At 38.8% G+C, this 16,385-nt stretch overlaps 2 protein-coding genes across 2 annotated transcripts in view; both read left to right on the top strand.

Moving 5' to 3' along the window:
* Positions 1–9,364: 9,364 nt before the first annotated feature.
* Positions 9,365–12,178, top strand: si:ch211-108c6.2 (uncharacterized protein LOC559375 homolog). Its single transcript, XM_052099928.1, has 2 exons — positions 9,365–9,893; positions 9,972–12,178. The coding sequence occupies exons 1-2, from the start codon at positions 9,365–9,367 to the stop codon at positions 12,176–12,178; spliced, it is 2,736 nt and encodes a 911-aa protein (XP_051955888.1).
* A 679-nt stretch (positions 12,179–12,857) lies between these two features.
* Positions 12,858–16,385, top strand: part of LOC127625213 (coronin-1C-A-like) — a 73,857-nt gene continuing 70,329 nt past the window's right edge. The window contains 1 exon segment of the mRNA XM_052100359.1: positions 12,858–12,982. The gene's annotated coding sequence lies outside the window, so the exon portion shown is untranslated.

Raw genomic sequence — 16,385 nt, 5'->3', positions numbered from 1 at the left:
AACATTTATTTTATATGCTTTTATAAGAATGAATAATTTATATAATTTTACATAATCATGACAGAGTTGAATAGACTGAAATGTTTTTTTTAATAAATTTTTTTAAGCTTTTAAGCTTTCAGTTATAAATTCCAGACTTACTGTGATGGAAGGGAAAGTAAAGAGTGATAAATGAATAAGCTGCTTTTGTTGTATTTTGGATTGTGCAATTGTATTGCATAGGGAATACTAATGTTTTTGTATTCTGTTTAGATTTGTCTGTCAACATTATATTGATGTAAGACAATACATATTTTTATTTTATTTGATTAAAATATGAGATGTTTTCAAAAAGGGTAGGCATTATTAGCAAGAGCTTCAGCCTACACCTGTTTCAAACTGAAGGAAATATGCTGTTGTTTGTCAGCTCAACTGTGTTGAAACTAAGTTGTCTGTCTGAAATAAATAAACCAAACTTCAAAGTGCTTTAGACGAGTTAGTAATGAAAAAATAACTACTGACAAGCCTGTAACAACCAACTGTATAGGATTGGGGGTTGTAGAATTGGACATTAAAACCCATATTTATTGATCACAAATATGAATATGGGGGATGGGGGTCTCTAAATGTTTGTTTGTATGACCCTGGTAATTTTAGACCTGAGGTGGGAAAATATAATTTCTTAGTATCATATTCAAGTTCAGCTGTAACCTCTTCAAAATAAATTATTTTTTAAAAATGCAAAATTTTTCCAGCAGAAATGGCTGTAAAACCCCTTTTACAAATGTATAAAAGATTTTAGACAAAAATAGCACCAACAATATTTGGCCACAATCAGGAGCATAGATTCCTGTGTTAATGGGTGAAATGTAACCCCCCAATAATTACAAGCAATTAACCCCACAATTATTTACCATAATCAATAGAAACATGGGTAAATGATTCACGCTGCAATGCCCCTCTGCAAAAGTTCACAATCTACTAAAAAATTATGATCATTTCAAGGTTTAAATTAGATTTTTTTGAATACCAGATATTCAATGAGGTCCCAGACTTTTTGATTCCACAGTATACTATCAGCCACAACTACCACTTAACATGAAATCACATATAAGAGTATTTGTATGTTTTCTTTAAATGAGAGTCTGTGGGTAGAATGACACCAAACAGAGTGTGTGTGTGTGTGTGTGTGTGTGTGTGTGTGTGTGTGTGTGTGTGTGTGTGTGTGTGTGTGTGTGTGTGTTTTGACAGAGAGTGGAAAACAGTAAATGAATGAAATTAGAACACTTAGAGAATAAAGCTGAGTTAGACACATTTCTCTCGAATAGTGTGAATCTATATCTTCTGTGAGAGAGTCTGCTTTACTGGAAAAATCTCCTGCAAAATCTTGTGACTCTAATTCCTGGTGTTCTTGCTGACGGTACAGTTCATGTAACGAGACAAGCATGAACAATCAATGGCTGCTCAGATATGCTGCAGTCACAAGACACAGGAAAGAAAAACTGTTCCCACCACAGTCAAGGTTAAACTAAAACACGTTTGTTCTCAGATATTCATCTTGCCCTTATTACAGTAATAGTTCACCCCAAAATGAAAATTCTCTCATAATTTACTCACCTCCTGGCACGTGCACAGGTAAGGCTCATCCTGTGCAGAGCAATGCCCTTTTTGCCCTTACACTCCAACGTGCCCTTTTTGGTGGTGGTGTTTTTTTTTGGACCCAGTGGCTGCAAGTCCTTGTTCTAAATGTAACTGAATTGGCCAGTCCATCTGTGCAATGCGCAGACTTGTCTTTCTACCACCGTTGCTAGCTTGCCAGTTCTTTTTCCAAGTCTGCAAGCTTGTATGAATTTTGCGCCCGATATCCAAAACCAGGCCTATGCACACGAGTTTCAGCATCACTCATCCCAAGATTCGGTCAACATCATCCCTTAACCCGAGAGTTGGATGACATTTCATGGACAGGGAACCAGCCACAGGTAGCTTCTATTTGCTAACAAGCCATGCCAACATAATATGTGGCGACATACAAGAATAGAGGCCATTCATTTTTGTCAATAAGCCAAAAATCAAAGAAAACATGTTTTGGGTCGAAATTTAAATTGTAACACTTTTTGTATAGTTTATACCCTGTACTTCATTGTAAAGTATAACAAAGGTAAGATGTACAATTTTGTTACTCTATGAACAGAAATGGATCGGATTGCTGGAGATACAAGCTTTATAGTTTAGTAGTCTCATTCATAAAATTAGGGGTTATTTCTGTCGATGTTGCCGGAAGCTTATAGCTGTACAAAAATACATGAAAGAAATGATCAAAATATATTAACATAATTGCAGTTGGGTACAGTAATTTCAGCACTTCAGATAAACTGTAACGTTGTTTCTGACTTTGTTGGAAGCTAGATGCTCTGAATCAACTTATTTTGGGAAATTGATAATGAAAGGACATCAGATATGATGTACTACTCACTCTGGTATAGCAATTGTAATTTTCACAATATTTTATACATTTTCTCATTGCTGGCTTATTTTAGGGATAGTGTAGTTCAGTGTGTAAGTGATCTTTAAGAGACCTTCAATATCCCTGTTCCTCCACTGGATCAAAGTTTTAGCCAGGTAGGATAAATGCTATGGAGTTGGGTTGGATAGGCTATAGTAATGGTAGGCTATAGTTTCTTTGAATCTCCTATTTTGACTGGAATTGTGTAAAACACAATTATTTAAATTATGTTTCAAAATAGTTTGCCTACTTGAATACTTGACTCATTGACAATCAAGGTAGACAATAGGCATAAATACATGGAGAAGTGCCATTGGAAAAATGCCAGCACAGATGCCCATATGATGAGTATGGTGAGATGGAACATATACTCCAAAAAAGCTCTACAAGCTGCTTTTGATACATCAAATATGAAGGGGAAAGCAACACGAGAGAGAAAGACAAAGGAACAAGGAAATCCTGACATCTTTGATTGACATCATCTTGTTTCTGGCACAACAGGGGCAAGCTTTTAGAGGAGATGATGAGTCAAACTCAAGTGCCAGCCAAGGCAACTTACTTGAACTTGTTAAAACATTGGCCCTGTATGATGGCGTAATGAAGCTGCATTTGGATACCATCCAGGGAAAAAAGGCTCATTGAAAAGACCACAAGTGTCCCTTCTCTCAAACAGGAGACAGAATTCATGATATGGTCCTTGGGTACCTTCATTAGGAGGGAAATACAGAAGGAAATCCTTCTGGATGAGACCACAGATGTCTTTCACAAAGAGCAAATTTCCTTTGTAATTTGCTATATAAGTATCACGGAAATTAAGGAGGCCTGCCGAGAAAGATCCCTGATGGCCCTCAAAAATGTACTGAAAGCTTTAAAGCTGCTGACAGACATCAGTGAGCCGGACCCACCTGACACAGCTGCTGGGCATGCAAAGATGTACCTGAAGGCTTTCAACTTTGAATTCCTGGTTTGCTTAGAAATTACCACCCAGTGTTCCAGGTAAGTGGAGTGGCCTCTGATGCTCGGCAGCAAAAAGATCTGGATCTCTCCACTGCCCACACAGTAACTGACGGAGTGCTGGACCCAGTGAAGAATCTGAGGTCTGATGAGGAATTTAAAACCATATTCCAGAAAGCCATTGAAAAGGCAGATGATGCAGATATCGACATTCCCCCAGCACCTCCTGGCCAGGAAAGGTAAAGGAAAGTGCCAGCACGATACCTGCATAGTGCCACAGCTGCTCAAGACAGCCATACTTTCCAAACTGTTGAGGAGTTCTACTGGGCCAAAGTGTTCTTCACTTTCCACAGAGGAACTCATAAGATTTCAAGAAGATGGGAGAATACCCACAGGGAAAATTCTGTAGTCATTCGCAGCCTGACAGTTCATTACAACTAGGTGGGCATGCCAAACACAGAGGCTGCCAAAGCCATACACACACTGTGTGACTTTTATGGTGTTAAGGAAGAGCAGCTACTGACGACAGAGCAGAATGTGTACCATACCTGCTTCAAGTCAAGTAGCGTGAACACTATGCTTTCCACTCTAAAAGAAACCAGTGGCCAGCATGTTTTCCCTACACTAGTAGAAATGCTTAGGGTATATGCAACCCTGCCTGAATCAGCTGCAACTGTGGAGAGATCTTTTTTAAAGATGAGGTCATCACAGTGAGTTCATACACATCTTCAAGCATATGGCTCACAGAAGATTGCTGTTGTAATTAGGTTTAAAGAAGAGTTGAAATCGTTTTTTTAATTTAATTTTTTTATTTTCATTTATTTATTCCTAAAACATCCCAACTTGGTGGGCACACAGAGGCTGCCCAGTACCCAGGCCAGAAATAACTGTTATTTTTATGTTGTTGAGAAGAAGAAACTGAAAACAGGGGTTACAACACTAAGATGTAAGACTGTTTGCTCTAAGCTTTATCTAATAAAATAACAATTTTAATCTGTTTTTCATGTCCTAGATTAAAAATTCTGTAAGTAAAATGAAAAATATAAGTACAATATGTTCTGTTATATACTCTTTATCATTCTATATTATTATTATTATTATTATTACAGTTATTAATAGTGAAAGCTTTTGAGACTATTGTTTTGTGTCATTTAATTTGCAATTAAGATGTGACAATTTCTTCCTTTTATGTAGTCTTACAAAATAATCGTAATAAAAGGGGGGGGGGGGGCTTCTTCAGTTTCAGCACATGCCCCTCAAAAGGTTTGTGCATGGCCCTGACTTACCCTCATGACATCTAAGATGTGTATGACTTGCTTTCTTCTGCTGAACATAAACACAGATCAGGCCTTTAAAGCTCCAAAATGGAGAAAAAGTCAGCATAAACATAATCCAGACTTCAGTGGTTTAATCAATGATTTCTGAAGCAATCCAGTTGGTTTTGGGGGAGAACAGACCAATAATGAGTTGCACATGCTTCAAGCACTAGGAAATGTAATCAAGCTTGAAATCATGATCGTGACACGGCAATGACAAGAAGTACAGTGAAAAATAAGTTATATTTTGATCAGTTCCAGAAATATTCGCTCATGTGCGATCGCTCAACTCCAATGCTCAAGTTCAAAAGTCATTGCTCCGCTCCTCGCTCACGAGCACTAATGAGCGAGAGCGATGCTGGAGCGGAGCGTCATGAAATGAGAAAATAATTTGAAATGGCATAATTTCTTTGTCAACATTCTTGTTTATTTTTTTGCATCAGGTACAAACAATCCCTCTTCCTATTGGCATAAGACCGAATATTTAATGGAACAAATAACAGCTGCTGCACAATGCCTTGATGTAGGCTACTTAAAAAATAGCCTTGTTCTCTCTGCCCTATTTGGACCTATTTATTTTATATGGGGACATGGGGTAATGCAACAGCTTAATTACCAGAGCTTCTCATTTATTTGAATTCCGTGCTAATCGATCATGTCAGTCATTTTTCCATTTACCCATGCCGGTAAAGATAATAGCGTCATTTACCTATCAAACGCTCTGTAAAAATAACCCCTGTTATTCTTATGTAATGTGAATTTACGTGTTGGTAAAAAGCCAGTGAATCTGCTCTGTTCAGCCTGTGAACCCTTTAACTCATTGTTTCTAAAGTTCACCAAGTGTCTGAAGTGGATCTTTGTCATACTAAGAAGACACCAGAAAATGTAACACTTCAAAAATGTATCTAATGCTGGCTGTTGTATATGGACTGATGCATGAGAAACAAAACAACCATGTTTTCTTTTGATTAGGAAAATTAGAAAAGGGCACAAGCGCTAATTTTGTGATTTGAGCTGAGTGAATGAGACAAATTGTGTTGAGCCCCGCATTTCGCAACGTATTTTCCGGAGGGACAAATAAAATGATATAATGTGAAAAGATTGTCTATATTTTTAATTCAAGAGTGTACTGTAGAATTACTGGCTTGCTAATGTCACCAGTTCTGTTGTATTTTGCCAGATATTTAAGTACATTTCTTCTAATAATCCCAGATACATTTGAACATGTTTATACTTCATAATTAATCATCACAGCTAAATAGCATACATTTTCTGATGGGTCAGTTATGCGTCACCTAATACATCTGCCAACACCAGATATTTGTCAGTGTAGAAGCACACACATATTAATGTGGCCACATGCGAAATGCAGTGCATTCGGTTTGATTGGAAAGTGAGCGCCTTGTGAGTGGCCGGAGCAGGGCTGAGCGCAGTCTTGTGAAACGCGTTCCACGCTCCAGTGAAATTCTGATCGCTCTGCTCCTGCAATGCTCCGCTCACATGCTCTGGTCCGTTCTCACCCAAAACCAAATGTATCGCTTCAGAAAACATTGACTAAACCACTGGAGTCTTTTGGTTTACTTTTATGCTGACTTTATCTCCTTTTTAGAGCTTCAAATATCTCGTCATCATTCACCTACAGAGCTGAGATATTCTTCTAAAAATCTTTGTTTTCTATTCAGCAGAAGAAAGAAAGTCATACACATCTGGGATAGCATCAGGGTGATTAAATGATGAGAGAATTAAAATTTTTGGGTGAACTATCCCTTTAAAGGTGAAGTGCGTATTTCCTGCAGCACAAAACAGACCTGCAAAAAAAATAGATTTTTCAAATAGGTTTGCCGAACACCACCCAGATAGCCTTGCACCAAACTCACACCAATGGTTGAGCCAGTGTTGCCATTTCAGGCTGGTTAGGTTGCGCAAACAAACAGAGAGCGACTGTGTTTACACTTTTTTGGGATTGTTGTTAACTTAAATTTAAATTCTGAGTCGCGTGGCACCATGCAAGGTTCGGACATGTAAACGGCGAGCTCTGCGCACTTTTCTAGTTTTAAAACTTGCTGTGTCATAATTCGGTGAGATTCGATACACTCGGTTTCATAACTGTTCTATGAAGACAATGTCAAAGAATTAAAAATCCTTGGGCTCTGGAGATATTGAAAGACACTTATGTGCTCAAGCTGAAGCCCCTGAACAACAGGCCGAAAGTCCGGGACTCAATTTGGATGGTACTGTGGAAGAGATCCAGCATCAACTGTCGAACATGATGGCAATGCTGATGAAGCTCGGTGCTGACTTGGAGGATCTTGCTGTAATACGTCGATTGATCACTGCCATGGATACAAATTCACTGAGTTGGTTACAAGAGTGGGGGACGTTGAGAAATGTATAGATTATCTGGAGTCATCGGAGAGGGAATTATCTGCTAGTCCGCTAGCGACCAAGGCGGACTTGGAGTGCATTTGGGAAAAGAATTGTATACAACATCTGAATTGTTTGTATTCCTGAGAATGAATAAGGCCGAGATATGGTGAAATTCCTAGACAAGCTCTTCCCGAGTCTGCTTACATAACAGGCCATAAGATGGAATCGAGCGAGCTCACAGAGTTCCGGCTCGCAGATCCGCTGAGGGAGACAATCAATTCTGGCCAAATTTCTGAGATCATCTGATAAAGATCTCATGTTACGCAAGGAGAGGAGTAAAGAAAGGCTTTCTTGGAAGAACCACAGATTTTCTTGTTCCTTTGGGTTCCTTCTGTGGATAAATCTACACATTCTTTGTGCTTATGCCTCCAATTGGATGGAATTTGTTTTGTGGAATATTTTTTGCAAATCATTAGAGGGATTAGGTCATGTGTTACACTCATGTAACTGCCGGCTCACTAAACATTCGTTTGACTGCCTGAGGAAACTGAACATTTCAACTTTTCAGCTGGGCACCTTCCAATGGCCCAAACAGTGCATTAAGTATTTGGGCATTTCATTCCCAGCTAATTTGTCTGATTAAATTAGAGTTAATTTTGACCCCTTAATAAAAAGGTTTTCGAGCAATGTGGGCAGGTGGGCTTCATTACATTTATCTATGATTGGTAAGGTTAATGTTATTAAAATGAACTGTATTACAAAATGTAATTACCTGCTACAGTCTCTCCCTGTAGATATCCCCTCTCTTATTTCAAGCAATTTGATAACATAGCAAAGTCCTTCATTTGGAATGGTAAGCATCCCAGATTACATTTCCATAAGTTACATAGGCCGGGCTAGGCCTACCCAAGATTTTGTCCCAATTCGAATGCATTCGGTCTCAGACATTTGGACACTTCCGCCTGAGAAAGACCCTCCCTGGTTTTGTATTGAGCAGGATGTTCTTGCCCCTATTTCACCATTGCAAAGCCTTTCTATCAACCTAACCAGAGAAGTTAAGCTACACCCCGTTATGGCGCATTTTCACTCGGTATGGACAAAAGGGTCCAGAGTGTTTAATTCGGACATTTATTTAAATGTTGCCTTGAGCATAAGGCTGAACCCCAAATTATGAATTAATAAGTCCCCTTTTTGTTGGTCAGAGTGGATTGTGAGAGGGATTACTACACTACACTGTGGCCTATATGAGAGTGGAGTGTTGAGATTCTTTGAAAATTTGGTTCAACATTTTGAGATTCCCATATCTCTGTTCTATAAGTATTTACAGCTGCGCCACCTGCTCTGTACTGTTTTTGGGAGTAGCTTACAAAGGAATTTAGATTTGTTTGTAGGGAAATGGGGCAAAATAAAAAATGGGGAGGGACAGTGGAGAGAGAGGTGTAGTGGTTTATGGGTGTGATTATTATATATGAATTATTAATTATATATTGTTTTGTTTTATTGTTTGTTTGTTTGTGTGTGTGTCTATAATCATGTGACCACTGGGGTGTTGTTGGGGGTCGGGTGGGGTTGTAGTATTGAAGTATTGATTCTGTTTGTATGCGTTTAGCTATTTTTGTTTAATAGATGAATCAATAATTAAAAATAAAATCTGTCATATCATTTACTCACCGTAATGTTGTTTAAAACTCAAATGACTTTCTTTCATGGATCACAAGATGTGATGATTGGTAAAATCACAGCCTCACCATTCACTGTTATTCTATGTAAAAATGTGCAATGAAACAGAATGGAGACAGTGACTGAATCTCCTTTTGTGTTCCTTAGAAGAAAATCCAACAGGTTTGGAATAACATGATGAAGCTAGAAGATGACAGAATTTTAATTTTTGGTTAAACTATTCCTTCAAGATGAGATAGGTGAATGTATTTTAACATAGAATTACACAGATCACCATTAACGTACACACCATTATTAACAAGTAACAGAAAAAAAGGCAAAAAAAGAAAAAGGAAAGCAAAAATAAATGACATCACAATTCATCCCACTCATCCCAAATGACAAGTGGACACAGAAAAGTAAAAGAGATGTCCATGAAATCTAAACAGTATACAGGGGAGTGAAAGTCTAAGAGAATTTCAGATAAACACTGGCACAACCTGCATGCCAGAGCAATGGCATCATCACCACCTTGTGCTCCGCCACTATACACTGCAAATAACATCTCTTTTGTCCACAGAATGTAATGGGACAAAACCAAGGCAAGGAGGGGGAGCTGGGGCAGGACAACGGCTCTGCAGAACCAGAGGAAAAGGGACCAAGCCCAGAGCCTGGGGGGCCAACAGAGGAAGGAAATCCAAGCATTGAGACTTGTAGTGTCGAAGCAGATGAAGAGAAAGCAGCCAATGGAAGGTTGGATGAAAGCCCAGGAAGGGAGTCAACATCACCTACATTGGATCAGGGTTTGGATTCTCATGATAAGGTGTGTGCTCCCACGGATAGGGGGCTGGTGGAGGGAGGCAATGGAGAGAAAAAGGGAGAAAGAGAGAGTAGTGAGGAAGGCAGGGCTGAACCACTGGCTCCACAAAAGCTGAATGGAATCAGACGGTCTGATTGCTGCACGCAAGGCATATGGGAGGCCACAAATAGTGAACCTGCTCACAAGAGAGAGGATATGGAAAAAGCAGAAGCGGGTGAAACAACAGACTTTGAGAGTAAACTAGAAGACCATCTAGAACACAATCGAGTCAGACAGCATCAGGAAAACTCTGGGTGTAACCTTCCTGGTACAGACAAGGTTGAATACGCTCACGAAGGAGAAAACAGGGGTAATCGGGACATACACACATCAGATGTAAAAGACAAAATGGAATCTGTCTATGGAGATGAAAACATGTTAAGATCCCAAGAAGAGGACAGGGGGCTAGAGGCAGATGTTCCAAATGTTCCAAACATAAATACCAGCAGGATTCTAAAAGCTGCCTCTGATAATGGTCTAACAAAAACAGGGCCTGTTGTGGTGACCACTGAGATGCTGAAGAGGAAGGATATTCCAACACCAATGGATCCTGAAGATACCTCACATGCTACAGACAGACTAGCCAACTCAAAAGTCCACTTCCAAGTTTTTGTTTCCCCAACTACTGGTGATAATGTTAAGTTGAAGACCAGCGCAATAAAATCACAAGACAAGAGGCTGATGATTGAACCCAGCATGTCAAGCCCTCTGATGAACTTGCCAACTGAGACATCAAAGAACATTACTGAAGTAATTCAGAAAGTCAAAGACATAAAACAGGAGAACTCACCAGAGAATCCAGATAAGGATGCAACAGAAACCCAAAACACTGAACATTCCTTCTCCCTGAAGAACGTTGAAACCCAGGGGCATACAATGACTGATGTATGCAGAGTGAGAGAAAAAGCACTTCAGCCAACAGATGATGTCATAAAGACCAGATTTACTAGTTCATTGTGGGCAGGTGCAGAATTAATAAACAAAGCCGTGAGTCTGGAACGAGAACAGACCCCAGAGGACCTTAGGCCCTTAGAAGTGGCATCCAAGTCACCTCAGGGCCACATCGAGAGCCATCAGCAAATATTTGCATGCAAATTCAAACAGGATGAGCATCAGAAAGAAATGCAATTTGATGTGTCAGACTTGGAGAGCGTTTTGACAAAGGAGTCTTCACTGGAGAGATCACCTGCTGGAGGTCAAAAAAATAAAGATGGCATGAGAGAGACTGAAGAAATAGATAATCTGGAGTCTGCTTCAAAGGGTCTGCATTGTTCCCAAGCAATGAAAACTGAGATTAAAGACCTTTCACTGCATGGAACAGAAACGGAAGAGGGTTATTGTGTGACATCTAATATTGCCAGTGCAATTATACTGGATGAAAACAAAACCCTGCAACAAAAATATGAAGATGAGAAACAGATTACATCCTCTGAAGACATTATGGATTCTCACCCCCCTACTAAATCTAACATTCAAGCTACTCAAAAAAATGAAATGGAGGATTCCCCTCTTTTAGAGAAAGCCAAAGTACACACAGAAAAGTATCTAGAATGTTTTTTGGATGTAATTAATTCACAGCCAGAAATACAAACCTTTCCAGAGACAGTGAAAGATGCTACACATAAATTGTATCCAGAATTTAGCTTTTCTCTTAGTACAGTGATTGATGTAGATGGTGCAACTGATCAGCAGAGATTAAACACCAACAAGGTCTCAGTCAACATGACGTCATCAGAGAGATTAAATCCCAGCCAGACTAATCAGAATGTCATCAAGTCAAACACAGATAAGCAGAAGGAAACTTTTTCAACCAGTTCCATCTCTGAGCACATAGCTGGTCCTGAGACAGCTTCAGGTCTCAAAGAGGACAGGCCAAGAGTCACGCCACCTTTTTCAAGTGTGGACAAGAAGACTAAAGTTGATCTGTCTGGTTCCCTTCTACTTTTACCAAATGAGTCAACTCATTCCATAGTAATCCTGACAGACGTATCTGATCAAGTCCAGGATATATGTGATGCAGGAGTTGCATTGCCACAAAGCAAAACAAACACATCTGCTTCACAAGATGTGCATCATTCTGCCTCCATGTGCAACCAAATAAGTATGCAAGCTAACGAGAAACACAATAAAGAGCTGAACAAGCTGTCAACACAAGCACAGATACATGTGCTCACCTCTAACACTGAGGAGAAAAATTCAATCCAGCTTAACCTTCAACACGCAACAGAGGGCGGCTCTAACATCTTGACTACAGATAGTCCTGCAAAAAGCATGGAAACACAACAAAGTTCACAGAAACGACATGTTTCCGATATGATAAAGGAAACTATTGAATTGCAGAAAAGAATGAAGGAGTGGACCAAGCCAATGGAGGCCCAGGTTGACCTGACCTTAGATCCAACACAGTCTGTCAAAGTATCGCAGATGAAAGCAGCGTTTGATCCACCAAAGCAATCACCTGACAAAGCACTAGAGAGAAAAACGTCAGTGAGAAAAGGTAAGAGCAGTTCTGAGAAGAATGTTGTTTCTGCAATACATTAAAGTACAAAAGGTCAAATGGTTTGTTTTAATGCATTCACAAACTTCTGAATCGACTGGGAGTGATTAAGGATGTATTTTAGAGATCACCAGTAACAATATTAATATGAATTAAATGTTTACTTTAAACATTTTGGCAAAACAATAAGCATTAAAGTAATTTAATGGATTGTCTACTTCAGCATAATGATGCCATCTTGTGGCAATATCTTTATTAGGATCGCAATATCCTAAGCCTAAAAATTGTTTATATCTAAGTGTAAATACATAAAAAATTAATCAATTTATATTTTAGTGCACCTCACATAAATTTACATACTTTTCATTTTGTTTGATACTCACTATTTTATATTTGTGATATCAATCTGTGATCAAAATAAATTATATTTTACACAGTTCACTGTATTTATGACGTCCGGTTATACAGGTAACTGCAGCTACGTCGTCCACGTCGTGAGCCGACCCCACAGTCTGCTTTTGTCGGCGCTAGTTCTTTGACGTCGGTTTGGTGTGTCACGACCTTTTATCTCATACCTGTTTACGCTCAAATGGGCGGGGCTAAAGTTGACTTGTTCTGTGATTAGTGATTTTTGACGCCACTCACTCCTCATTTGTCCAATCGCGCTTTCCGTGAGGCGGAGAAAGATAAAATAAGGCGTGGCTTCCGGCTTGTCTCAGACAAGTTGAGTGAGACAGAGGCGCAAGGTACATTCCCGCGATCTGGGACCGCCGCTGGAAAATTAGAGCTGTCTATATTACAAAATTACTGTCGTGCAGGGATATATTTTTCCTACAAAAGCTGAGAAGGTAAGCATGGGATCAAACGCAATCTCGCATGGAGCGTTTGAAACTGAAGGCGAGGATGCAGTAAATGCAACTTTGCTGTGTTTGAAAATCTGCCCAAGCGAAGGGATCATGGCAGCGTGGATCAGGCCAGATGAGCTGAGCTGATCTGCACTGCTCAAAATCGGGGATTGCTTGAACAAATTAAGCCTCTGGATCGAATAATTGCTTTTCATGCTTACTGGATGTGATATTAACTGCATTGTTGTGGATGAGTGGATTAACTTCCTCTTTGAGGGAAACAAAAGTTGCTGTTATCTGTTTGCGTTAGAATTTTATATTTAAAATTAATCGTATAGAATATTTGAATACTTTAATTTTAGAAATTTGACATTTAAATTTGTAGACTGCAAGAGTGGTTGAAATTTAAATATTTTAATTAAAATATTGACATTTAAAAAAAAAATTCAGATGTAAAATCTTTTCACCACATTAGCGGGAGAAAGACTGGGCGAGCACTAAACGAATAAAGATAATGTTTAACCATTGACAGTATTTTGCCACCCAAGCAATGATAATCACTAGCCAATTCATGGCAAATGCTTGGATGGCCTACGTGAGTTGTTTGAGCTGTCAGTTCATACATACACTGCTGGTCTGATTTATCCTGGATTCACTGCACAGAGCAAAAATTGTATATTACATCACTATCTGATTGAAGAAACAGGCGTTGGAACCATTATCTAATGTAGAAATGCAGAATCTAATCAGTCAATAAACATTCACCAATGCTTTAAAAACGGAGTGATACTTTACTTTCTATCAGTGTGTAACACATGCTTTAGCTGCTCGAACTTCCTGTAGGTGTGGATTAGACTGCCATATCATTGAAAGTTAATACAGTGTGGTTTCTGATTAGGGGTTTTCTTAAGGATATTTGTAGCCTTCCCTTTTCTCTAAATGCACTCAGAATTTTTATACAGCCCATTTTTTTTTTTCTTTCTGTAGTATAGTGTAATGTCAGTTTGAAGACCAGGATAGCCTCACCCATCAGCTCTGTGGCCTAAGGTGTAGCCTAGTGTTTGAAGATCTGGCAGGGTAACTAATAGGTTGTAGGTTTAAAACCCAAGACGTTTCAAGATATTAAACCCAAAAATGAAAATTCTGTCACCATTTACTTACCCTCATATTCCTGTATGTCTTTCTTTCTTCAGTGGAAAGCAAAAGGATATGTTAGGCATAATGACAGCCTCCGTCATAATTGACTGTCATTTGAATGCAAAAAAGATGCAATGAATGTGAATGGTGACTGAGACTATAATCAGAAAATGTAAATTTTGTGACCCGTTTGTTTTGAGTTCTTGCTTGAGACTCTATCATGTGAACCCTGTGAGTAGTAGTTTATGATCTTTAGTTTTAGTTTCTTTCATTAAAGGGATATTTCACCTAAAAATTATCTCATAATTTACTCACTCTCATGCCATCCCATATGTGTTAGACTTTTTTCTTCTGCAGAACACAAATTAAGATTTTTTGAAAAACATCGCAGCTCTGTAGGTTCTCAAATGCAAGTGAATGGGTACCAACTGTTTGAAGCTCCAAAAAGCACATAAAAGTAATCCAGAAGACTTATAATTGACAAAGGCCCATGGATCCTTATATTTGTAGAACGAATAGATCTGAACTATTCCTTTAACCTTCAGTCATTTTCAAAATGGAGAACAAATGTTTGGGCTGCTGTTGTTGAACACCAGGTTAGTGTTTTAGTGAATAGTATTTAGCATGCAGGTTTTTTGTTTACCCACATGGCAACCACACTGTAATATTTGTTTGACTCACTAGCAGAAAGCAGGAAAGAATAAAAACAATGAAACCTCAGAAGCTGTGACATACATGAGGGTATTAAAAAAAGATTTGTTTAAAAATAAAAAAAAATTACAGATATGAATTTCTATCACTTTGCTATATATAGAGAGATATATAGAGAGAGAGAGAGAGAGAGATATCTGGGTGATTTTGATTATGCATTTTAAAATTCCTTTTCACAGATTTTATTTATCTGATATTTTTCATTTTAAAGACATGAAGGACAAAAGAATTCATTGTGCAGGAATCAAAGTCATTTATCGTTCAATTATAGCTAGTTTTGTTGTTTCAAGAGGTCAGTCTTTGTTCATGTTGTTTAGTTGTTGATGTTGCATGATATTGCTGGAGGCCACGCTGAAGTCTTGATGTTTGGGCTGGATGTCAAAAAGCATTAACGTGTGTTTGTGTGTACTTGTGGATGTCATTGTGTCATCTCCTCTGTGCCTATTTCCTTTTCTCCCCCGGGAAATGGGTCAGGATGCTGGGTAAAATTAGTCAGGAGATGCAGGACGTGGCTGCAAGTCTGGAGAGGATGCAGCTTTGTGTGAGTGTGTGTGTGTGTGTGTGTGTGAGTGTGTGTGTGTGTGTGTGTGTGAGAGTGTGTGTGTGTGTGTGTGAGAGTGTGTGTGTGTGTGTGAGAGTGTGTGTGTGAGAAAGAGAATCAGTGGACATAGGCAGAGAAACTCTGCTGAGTTTAAGGAAGTCTGATTTCCTCTAAACAGCTGACAGTTTTAGTTTGCATTTCAGTGACCAGATAACTTGGACAGGCAGCACACATCCTTTAGGCTGCATTCTTCAGAGTATTGAGCTTTGTGATGGATAACTCACCAAAAGCAGGTATGACGTAGTAAATGGAGCCCTCCATAAAGAACTGCATTTTTTGTTATAGAGCATTTCCTCTGCTAGCTTTGCTCGCTCTAGGCCTGTGTCTTGTTTCTTTTAAACCAAGGTGGTAAGCGCTTGTAAGTTCCAGACTTTTCAGCATTAATTTAACTTACCATGATAAAGAGGAAAAACTTGCCTTATTTGACATAGCCCGTAAACTCTCTTCTTTCTTGCCTGTTGTGAGCCCTTATGAGTCCCATTTTACAGTGATTAGCAGTTTTGAGTTGATGTCTCAATCTTTTGTCTGATTTTGTACATTGTTTACCTGAATGGCTTTTAGCTGTATAGTCAAACATCACTTTTTCAAGCGGGGAAAGCACTTTCAAAGGTGAACATGTCAACAAGGCTTTGTATGTTGATTACAAGACTATGGATCAACTTCAATGGCTAAACAAACCATCCAGATTTTGAGTGCAGTTTTGAAAACTAAACGTTCAGGATGCTGTATTTGTTGTTTATACATTTTAGTTGATGTTGATCATCAGAGTTGCATTTTTCATTTACAGTTTACATATAAATTTAAGCAAAGAGCTTATAGAGGTTGAAAACAATGTGCGCGTACTTCGATTATGACGAATCTAACGATGACGATTAGTAACGAATATGATGCATCGTGAAATCTGAAATTTGGTCACGTTTAGATTCAAGCCGATTCCATTATTTTAGAACTAGGCAT

Source organism: Xyrauchen texanus, chromosome 3 (assembly GCF_025860055.1).
Source record: "Xyrauchen texanus isolate HMW12.3.18 chromosome 3, RBS_HiC_50CHRs, whole genome shotgun sequence".
Taxonomy (NCBI): Eukaryota; Metazoa; Chordata; class Actinopteri; order Cypriniformes; family Catostomidae; genus Xyrauchen; species Xyrauchen texanus.
This window is presented reverse-complemented; position numbering and strand designations above follow the sequence as displayed.

Coding starts and splice junctions, on each gene's coding strand:
- si:ch211-108c6.2 (XM_052099928.1), top strand. CDS start 9,365: ATGGGACAAAACCAAGGCAAGGAGGGGGAGCTGGGGCAGGACAACGGC. Junction 9,894..9,971: donor GCATCAGGAAAACTCTGGGT/GTAACCTTCCTG, acceptor TACACACATCAG/ATGTAAAAGACAAAATGGAA.